Raw genomic sequence first — 10011 nt, 5'->3', positions numbered from 1 at the left:
ATCTTGAGTTTTTCTGTTTTCTGGAAAATGAGATATTGCCATTCAGATTGGTTTGACTTCATCAGTAGTTTCCTTAGTGCTCTTCTCTTGAAGTCTGTTGCTAGTTCTTGAATTCAGGGCTATCTCTTACAAAAAAAAATATTTTGGAAAAGTGACCTGACACTGTAATGAAATCTTTCTGCAATATAAAGTGCGTATCTTGATTTGTGAGCAAATATTGACTGGAAAGTTATTTTGTGTAAACAGGATTGCCATTTGTTAATGTGTGGGTTTTGACTGAAGCAAAAGTTAGATTTATTTTTTTTTTTAAAGAGCTTTGTCCCCTTGCCTTCTGTATTGGTTTGCTATTTTTTCATTTGCTTCATTAATATGAAATGTAAATTTGCTTTTTACAATTTTTAAAGATTAAAGATCTCTTTTGAAATCTTCATCCTTCCTAAAGAAGTGTTATTTGTTTTACATTGAAATACTTGTCATTACCTGTGTAAACTTGTTCTGTAGTCCTGCATCTTTAAGTATGTCGAGGTGAGTGAAAGTAGACATAAAATACTCCATGTTCTTAAACTATTACACTTTTTCATAACTGCTAATTATATTATTTAGCAATTTGTGTCACTGATTTCTTATGAGGTTTCAAAAAACTAGTGTGATCCAAGCTAAAAACATCTTTACATCCTTATGAGAAACATAGACTTCTGAACTTTGCAAACTCACAGTATCTAAGATCAAACACTTATGGTGAAGGCATTTGGTCCCAGTGACTGCTGCTTTTTTGTGTATCTGTTCTGGTGATGGTTTGCATTTACACTTTTAAATCTGGCCCTGAAGTTTCAAGGGTAGAACTTCTCCCTGTGCCCAAAGAAAACTCAACGTGTACATAGAGTAAGGAGCTTGAGCCATACCAAATTGACAACTTCTTAGAAAACTGTATTTTAAAAGTAAATACTAGAAAAAAAAATAAAAATAGGCATTTTTAAATACAGCTGGGACTACTTAAAGTGAATGAGATACAAAAGTTAAATTAGACTTAATAATAAGTGTTTAATATAGATGAGAGGGCACAAAGTTAACAATTGTAAATGTTAGTGGAAAAGTGATTTGTATTTTATGTCCAGTGGAGGGGGGATGAACATTTACAGTGAATATTACAAATCTGAAAAATTGTGAATCTGAATATAAATAAAATTAATTTTAAGTCATTTACTCCTTAAGGTGATACATTCCTATTTAATCTATAAAAGCTTACACAGAACTAATGAATTTTATTTTGGTCTGTGCACTGTAGAAAGTAAGTGGGAGGTCAGATGTTTACTTTGGCCATTTTAGGGTAGAGAGGCTGATGTGGCAGGAAGGAGGCTCAAGAAAGGGGAAAATAATTAGTTTTCATTACTGTGACCAAAAAAAAAAAAAAAGTCATTTTAGATTTTAATACATACAGAGTTCTTATGAAGTCTGACATCTAGTACCTACATAAAGGCTGAATCTCACCACACATGAAGTCCGGCCACAAAAGGTATTTTGTATGATAGGGAGCTTTAGAAAAACATATGGCGGCTTCACGATCACATTCACATGCTATTTTTTGACATTGGTCTTCTAGTGAGTCTGAAAGAAAACACATTAAGTTTTATATTAGTCTGAAGAAATTAAAAATACCAAATGGAATACCAAGAATTGCTACCTCGCACTCTATTATTATATTTCAAATGCAATAGGAACTCTACTGAGCACCAGGAGGATTTACTTGTTTTGCCTTTCTGTTCTTTAGACAGAGCTGCATGCTAGGACATCTCAACAACAGAAAATACACAAGTATGGTTTGGTTTGGTGACAACTGATAATCAGTGAAACTACCTTGGCAGGTGAAAAATAAAATAAAGACTAAAATACTCCAAATTCATTAGTAAAGGAACTCTTGATAACTGATTCCTCTTCAGAGAGTGGTATGCGACCCTCCCGGCCCACCCTGTTACTCTAGTGAAACTCCAGTTTGGGAAGACCTTTTCCGTTTCACATAGGCTTTAAGCTACTGAAGGATGTAGCATTAAAATTATATATGTGAAATAAGGGATGCAAAGATGTTCCATGTTCAGATTAACTTGCCCACCTTTTTAATTGAGGCCTTCAGTAAGAAGGTAGGTAAAGTCTGTTCAAGTATGATAAAATCTGTGTCTGGCTGTATTTCTTTTATAATTGTAGTGCTATAACTGAACAGATTTCTTGGTATGAACATTTTCTTGCACAGCACTGAATTTTGGTTTTATTGTGCCAACCCAGACTTGTGTGATTTTTTTCTCTGTAGCTGTCTGATGAATCCTTTATTATATTTTGTTTGTGCATTTAATATTTTGAAAGCTTAGCTGAATCTCTGCTTGTGATTTGTCTAGGAGCAGAGCAAGCATTCAGTTTTGTGAATGAACTCAAATTGCTATGAAATGGAAATGTGCTGAACGTCTATATGTTGATGCTGCAACTAACTACCCTAAGAACTACTCAATAGCTTTTGTAGCATAAACCAACAGGATAGGATGAAAAAACTCCAGACATTAACTGAGAAGAGCTATTCTTTCTTGTGTTGTTGCTACAAACTTAATCTTCTCCATGATACACCAAGGACTTTGTTTCACCCTTGTTTTTTGATGACATGCCTACTATCTTTGCCAGTATTCTAAATATTGTCAGCTTTTGGACTGGAACAGGAGCTTGTAGTTTGAGAGAGAAGACACTTAGTACTTCTGGAGCAGAGGAGGAGATTGTAGAGATTCTGCACAAGGTAAACACTTGGGCAAAGTAAGGGTTGAATGAAGGGGAGGAAAGGGAAGAGTGTAAAAAACCTTTCATTTTATTTCAGGTCAAGAAAATTCTAACTTGAGTTGTGGAATGAGAGGGGTTTGTGTTTTCTCTGGACAGGCTGTGTTGCCTTTAAAATACATTGCTTACCAGTCTGAGTTTCTCACCAACCTTATGTAAAGGTCTGTGTTTTTTGTGGTGGAAATAATAACCAATTCTTAAGCTGATTTGTATTTTATATGGTAGTATAAAATGTCATGCAAAGTAACTCACCTAGCATCTGATTTTAAAAACCAAACAACACACAAACCAAAGAAACGCCAAAAAACAAACATTAAAAAAACACAACAAAAAAAAATCCCAAAACCTATCAACAAGAAAAATCCCTGCAAATGTCAGGGGCTTGTGAGAAGTTACAGTTTCAAAAAGTGCATTGAGGTGTATTGTAAAATATTTGCTAAAACTTTGGGCGTTGTGAACAAATAATCTAAAAGAAAATCTGCTTTTCCTGTTAAGCATTTTTGTTTGTTTTGTTGAGATCTCCTTGTCTTTCTCTTTTGAACTAGGGGCAAGTAGGGCAAGTATATTACATGCATATTTTGCAGCAATTGAACAAAATTTATCAGGATGTGATCACCCAAGTTGCTACTTTTAGATTAATTATGTAAATATTTTCCAATCAACATTTTATGGGTTGTGCACAAGTTACTTCCATAAAGATATTAATCAAATATTACCTCAGATTTTGAAATGGTAAGTTGTAATTGTGAGTTCATTCATAAATTGCAGTTACTCACTGTGGGCTGTGCAACTGGTCAGTAGAAAGTATGCCAAAAAGCATCCATCATAAAAATAATGTGAAATATTTTCTGCTAACTATAAAAAGGATCATTTTTTAAATAGCTGTAATGGGTTCCTCAACATATGCGTGTGCTGAGAAAAAGAGTAGGGGGAGTTTGGTAGTGTTTTCTGAAAGCGTAATAGAAGCTTGTAGCTCAGAATTCTGTTTGCTTATGTATGGCAGTAGGTGGGGATTTAGAAGAAGAAACTGCATTTGGTGGGTTGATGCAGCTGTGCTTTCTGGAGGCACAGCTTACCCTGGCAAAAAAAGTCACAAAAAGAAGGATTTTACAGAATTTTACAGTTAATAAAGAAAATGTGTTTCTGTGAAGTCAGTAGGACAATTACTAGAAGTATATTAAAAAACAAAACACCCAAAACTAAAGAAAACCAAAACCAACTGGAGCTCTTCACTCACCACACACAGCAGCATTGTCTTCACACTCCCAGTGGTACCTTTCTGTCTTAGGGTGACAACCTGCTTGTTCTGCCTTCTCATAGCAGCAGTCATGGTCAAAGCAGCACCTGAGAGTAACAGAAAGGGGCTTATCTTAATTCAAAACTGTGGTCATCTATGGGCACATAATCTGGATGGGTTTTAGCAGCATGTTTCTACAGGCTGTGAAATAATAAAACAGTCAACACATGGGAATGTATGAAGTTACTTACTCAGGAATCAAAACAGAATAATTTTTTTAAGGGTCACCTGAAAAAAAATCATTACTTTTTCAGGTAATCAGTGATGAGTGAAATGTCAAATACACATGGATCTAGTTGAACGTTGTCATAGATGAACATACAAAGAATCTTTACAACATTCTCAGTTTTAACTGCAATAAACTTTGATGGGGATAGGCCTCTCTCCTAGCCCCTCCCAAGAAAAAGATTAAATGCCAGAATAGTCTGTCAGATAATGAATTATGTATTTTTCTGCCACATATTGATGCTTGTAAAACTTCTACAGGAAAGGAGAAACAGCCTTGTTAGTCTGTCACGTACTATAATAAATGTAATCTTACAGCAAAGTCCTTAGGTGGTGGTGGAAAAGCTTAGAATAGATGCAATGTTCAGTAATGAGTAGGCACAGGTGCTCTTTAGTTCCATAATATAATTAAAATGGTTTGCTCAGATCATGAGAAAATTTGGAGAATTGACCAAAATTATTTCAAAATTGTTCTGGTTATAATTGGGACAATTAATAGAAAGTGACTTTATGTCACATTATGGAACTGGACAGTACAGGTAAGCAATAATGGCATATTTTAATGCTTTAAAAAGGAATTACTCTTCTGGCATAGAGTAATTCCAAGTCCATAATGGCAAGTAGGGGAGGTAACAAGGACCTGAAATCAGATGGCTTGTAAGTTTTTGCTGCAAACTAACTATGTATGTGGGGTTTTTTTCTCCTCAATGAAAGAACAGGATGTCTCTGTGAGCTCTGCATTCAGTCATGCAGTTTTCTCCTGGTAGCCTAAAACCATCATATTATTTTAGGCATAGGTGTTTAAGTGACATTTAGATTGCCTGAGGAATTTATGTCTGCAATAGAAAAAGTTAATGCTGTGAGCTCTAACTTGCAATTACCAATTTTCCTATGCTTATTAAATAATTACTTGGTAATTCCACACAAATCTCCATTTAAAAATCCTGTGGTATGTAAGAGCTGAAAAGCACATGCCAGTGAAGTAGCTCAATACATCCATTTCATGCATAGAAATACTTAAAAAGTTACATTCTAGTGAGTTGTCGTAGAGTACTAAGGTAAATAAATCAGGAAATAATAGTATAGTCTATTTTAATGTGTTTGAAAATAATTACTTTCTTTTAAACATTGTAAATAAAAATAAATGCTTAAGGATTCTACATTTTATTTTATGAAAGCAATATATGATTATGTCAACCTAAAGGTTTGTAAGTGGCAGGCGAAAATCTAAATTGCAACTCATATTATTTGAATAATCCTATTACAGACATTTGTACCTCAGATCAAGTACTTCTGTATTTTCACTTTTTTTCAGGTGTATTTCTTGAATGTAAACAGCCTACAAGGTAGCTCAAAACTTTAAGAAATCAAACTTGATAAGAATGTTTGTCTCTACACTCAGTGCAATTCAAAGGCTGCAGAGTAAGTACACTCACTTCTGGCTTGTTCCTACCCCTCTGTAGCTGTTAAAACCCAGACCACAAATAGCTAATTGTGTTTTGTAAAGAAGGAGCCTCTTGCTACTTTGGGACTTCTCCAAAGTGAAAAAAATGGCCCACACTGAAAAACTGACAAACTGCAGATTCTCCTTCAGTGTCCTTAGGTATATAGATGACAAGAAGTAGTAACAATCACTTCCATTTGTGTGTGTTCCCAATCATTAAAGCAGCAACTGCATTACACAGAATTATCTTTAAAATTATAGATTACACATCCAAAAACTTTTAAATATGTAGGCAAAGATTCTAAAAGTTTTAGATCCAATCACAACTAAAAACTTTATGAAAAAAAAAATCAGATTTGAACTTCCTGTAGTCTAGCCTAGAAGTGATGTTTGTTTTCCTTTTAATTTCTTATCTATCTGTCTGATAAATCAGACCTTGAGATGTCACACACAGTGGGGAAATGTATCATTATGATGAAAAACTGGAAAATGCGACACCTTTACTGTAACCAGGAAATCACCTTCCTGTCAGCTAATATTCAATTACAAATCAAATTGATGGTAGTTGTTATGCTGAGATTTACTACTAAATAAAAATGTCTGATTTTAGAATTATGTTAGGAAAAATTTTAGGAAAAAGTTATTTTTCAACAGGTTGAATTTTGCATAATTTTCTATGTATTATTTTGAATACTAATCAAATGGCTGGATGGCAGTAGAATCAAAAGATTTTACAATTTATTTGTTTTCTTTTTATAGATAGTTTTATTGTTTGAGCTTTAAAGCTTCTTTCTCCAAGAAGAGAAAATTATTTCTTCAGCCCTTGGCCAAACAGCAACAGCACAGGAACTCGATTGTACTGTGAATCCAGTATTATTGCACTGAGAGTTTGAGTTAAAGGCAGGTAGGATTCACGTAGATCTACAGTAACACAATTTTAATGCTTCAAAGCTTCTTAGCAGTCTGAGGTGTGTTTAAACTCTTCTCCTTCACTGATATTAAATAAGCCTAATTCAAACATTAGTTTTTTTGCTCTGTCATCTGCATACATTCAGCATTCAATTAATCAAATAGTTACTCTTACCAGTCTACTCTGTCCTTGGGCCATCCTCTTCCTCCCAGTCCGCAGTAGCATCCATAACGTAGGTAGGCAAAGGGAGATCGTCCTGTGGTGCATCTAATTGCTCCAGCTAATTCAAGAATTCCTCTTCGGTTTCTAAAATGAGCTTCCCCAAGAGTGTCTTTATAAACTGTGAAAGAAAAACTTTATTTATTTTCTTGAATCAAACATGCAGATATAAAATAATTATTTTTTTAAGCTTTGATATCAAACACCAGTACTTGAAAACAATAAAGGTTTTCTTTTTGACTCTTTGGGGTCATGCTCCTTGACCCCAGTACCTTCTTACCTCCATTTATAGTGAACAGAATACTGAACAACATTCTGACTAGCTGCGGTGGTTTCCTCCCTTCAAGGCAGCATGCAATGGTAGACTTGAGTCATTTCCAGCCCCATAACTGGCAAGGACTAGCATATGTTCTTTGGTCTAGGACCACTAATCTGCTAAATTTAGATGCCTTAAGCATTGCAGTATTTTCTCCTTGTTGTAGCATGAAATTTTGTCTGTGTTGCTATTTTGGAGAATGTAGTATTTTACATTTGTACAAATCTGTCCTCTATAACGGAGTTCTGTTTTTCCTAATTTTTAGACAAAGAAGCTGTGGGTGGCAGTTGTTTGGAGTAATTTCCAGGGAAATTCAAAGAAGTGTTGCTTATTTTTTTCTGTTTCATTTTCTTTGGGTTTTGCTGTTGTTTAAGGTATTCTCAGCATTATTTCTGCAAACCAGGACTGTATTTAGGAACTTTTAACTATCCCATGTCAGTACTAAAGCAGGAGGTCTAGGTCAGCAGATAAATACTGAGACACCATATGACGTTTTTAGGGCTTCATGTCATCACTGATGTTGAGGTAACGCATGGAAGAGCATTTATGGCAATGGGCAGCATTTCCTTGTGGTGCAGCTCCAAGCTATTTACAGCAGTTCTTAAGAAGTTGGATGAGTAAAAAAAATTAGCAGAAAGCTGCTGATGAGAGTTGTCTTACTAACTAAACTAATTATTTATTTTTGTATGAGAACAGTTTATTAACCTTACTCTCGGTACTGGATATAGATTGGGAAAAACATAAGCTTTAATAATTGATAATATCTGTGACAGCAGAAAAAATATTAAGACTTTGTAATTGAAGGCTTTGATACTTATTTTTCTACAGAATAACTGTATGATTATACCATTGCAATTACTAGTGTTACAGCATTTGGACATCCAGGAGTAAACCAAGACTGTATTGTCCTGTAGATATTCTGAATATGACCAAAGGAAAAGTCTGTGTCCCAGCTGCTTTGTAATCTGAGTTAAATAAAATAATAGAATCATAGAATGCAAGGTTGGAAGGGACGTCAAGGATAATCTGGGACAACCCTTTAAGATACAACTATAGTTCATCTGAGATGGCTCAGCACCCTGTCAAGCTGAGACTTAAAACTGTCCAATGTGGGGGAATCTACCGCTTCCCTTGGGAGACTATTCCAATGTTTGATGGTCCTCATGGTGAAAAATTTACTATCACCCTCTGGGTATGGTCTGTCAGCTAGTTCCCCACAACACCACACAGACAACTTGTCAAGGCCTTAATGAGTCAGTTTCTCCAGGAGGAGGCTGTGGGGATCATATCAAAAGCCTTGGAAAAGTCCAGGTAGATAATGTCCACCACTCACCCTGCATCAACTGAGCGAGTTACTTGGTTGCAGAAGGCCATGAGGTTTGTCAAGCATGATTTGCTCCTGGTGAATCCATATTGGCTTTTCCCAATCACGTGTTTCAGTTGACTTTTGACAGTCCCCAGGAGGATTTGCTCCATGACCTTTCCAGGGGCTGAAGTGAGGCTGAGGTCAGGAAGCAGAATTGGGGCAGTGAGCTTGGTGGGGCCTTAAGTTAGCCCCATTATGCAAGCACCTTACCTTATGGTCTTTAGTCACATGAATACCTTTTTTCCCACCCCAGACATGGCTGCATTTGAACTGTGCACAAAATACGTTTTAAGACAATTCTAATTTCAAGATGTGGTTTGGTGACTTTGCACGAAAAAAAAGTGCAAGAAGACAAATGAGAATATCTTAATTAAGGCAACTGAATGCTATTCTGGAAAACTGGATTTTGACCTTGCAGCTGTCACAAAGGTTAAACATGAGGTTAATTTAATCACTTTAAAACAATGCCTACTGATGTTCACTAATGCTGTGCTCCCAGCCTGCTGAATATCCTGGCGTTGGAGTACCAAGCTACTGCAGCACTCAGTGAGAGCCAGGGTTTGAGTAGTTGAAGTTGCACATCATTTTAAGTAGTTGTGGGTAAAATCATGTTCTAACATGTTGCCACAGGAACCTAAAATGAGTGGCTGCTGTTCTGTGTCAGCTCACCTACCTATCTGAAAACGAGAGGTAATAATATAATTTCACAGAAATGTGAAAGAATGAAGTATATCCATATACTGGTGAATACCTTAGAAAACCTACGAGGAAATGGGCTGAAATAATTACAACTAGTCTTTAATACTGCTTAATAAATAGGACATTTATTTAATAAGCAGGAGACAAAAAACAAAATACTTGCAAAATGACTAGTTAGCTATGCTCAGGTATGAGGCAGGGGTCCATTAATTACATTCTCACATCATAATTTATTCATAAAGACTGACTCATTCATTCAGAATAACCCAGTTATGGTTTTGCAGGCAATCTCAGCTGTGGCAGTTCCTAGTTTTTGAACTGCTTTGTAACTTCAAGGGCTCAGAGACAGTGTGATACCCACGATGAAGGTATGGGTAGATGTATTTGCTTTGTAGAAATACTGCTATTGCACGTGCAATCCGCAGTATGGTTTTAAACGCCGATTTTGTTAACGCCCTTGCAGATTCCCGCTGGGCTTTAAACGAGAGATGCGAGCCCCTCCAGCAGAGCTGAGGAGCGGCTGGGCTGCCGGGGCAGCCCGCGTCTCTGCGTGCTCCCGTTGGGTGAGTTACACCCAGTTAACAGTACTTTTCAAAGCATGAAGGTATTCACCTGCCGTGGTGCTTTCCTCTCCCCCCTGCTCCTCCCCAGAGGCCAGCGAGCCCCATCTCTCGGGGTACGCAGCTCCCGGGAGGGCGGGCGCGTCCCTGCCGGCCCCGCTCCC

At 36.5% G+C, this 10011-nt stretch overlaps 1 protein-coding gene across 1 annotated transcript in view; it reads right to left on the bottom strand.

The window, feature by feature from the left end:
- Window positions 1-1320: 1320 nt before the first annotated feature.
- PLA2G10 (phospholipase A2, group X) overlaps window positions 1321-10011 on the bottom strand; it is an 8875-nt gene continuing 184 nt past the window's right edge. Inside the window, exons 2-4 of the mRNA XM_010003206.1 lie at window positions 6862-7027; window positions 4049-4155; window positions 1321-1605 (exon numbers count right to left, since the gene is read on the bottom strand). Coding sequence (XP_010001508.1) covers window positions 1460-1605; window positions 4049-4155; window positions 6862-7027 — 419 coding nt within the window. The 3' untranslated portion in view covers window positions 1321-1459. The remainder of the gene's footprint in view (window positions 1606-4048; window positions 4156-6861; window positions 7028-10011) is intronic.

Source organism: Chaetura pelagica, unplaced genomic scaffold (assembly GCF_000747805.2).
Source record: "Chaetura pelagica isolate M959 unplaced genomic scaffold, ChaPel_1.0 scaffold138, whole genome shotgun sequence".
Taxonomy (NCBI): Eukaryota; Metazoa; Chordata; class Aves; order Apodiformes; family Apodidae; genus Chaetura; species Chaetura pelagica.
Note: the sequence above shows the minus strand (reverse complement) of the source record. Positions and strands in the feature narration are given on the sequence as shown.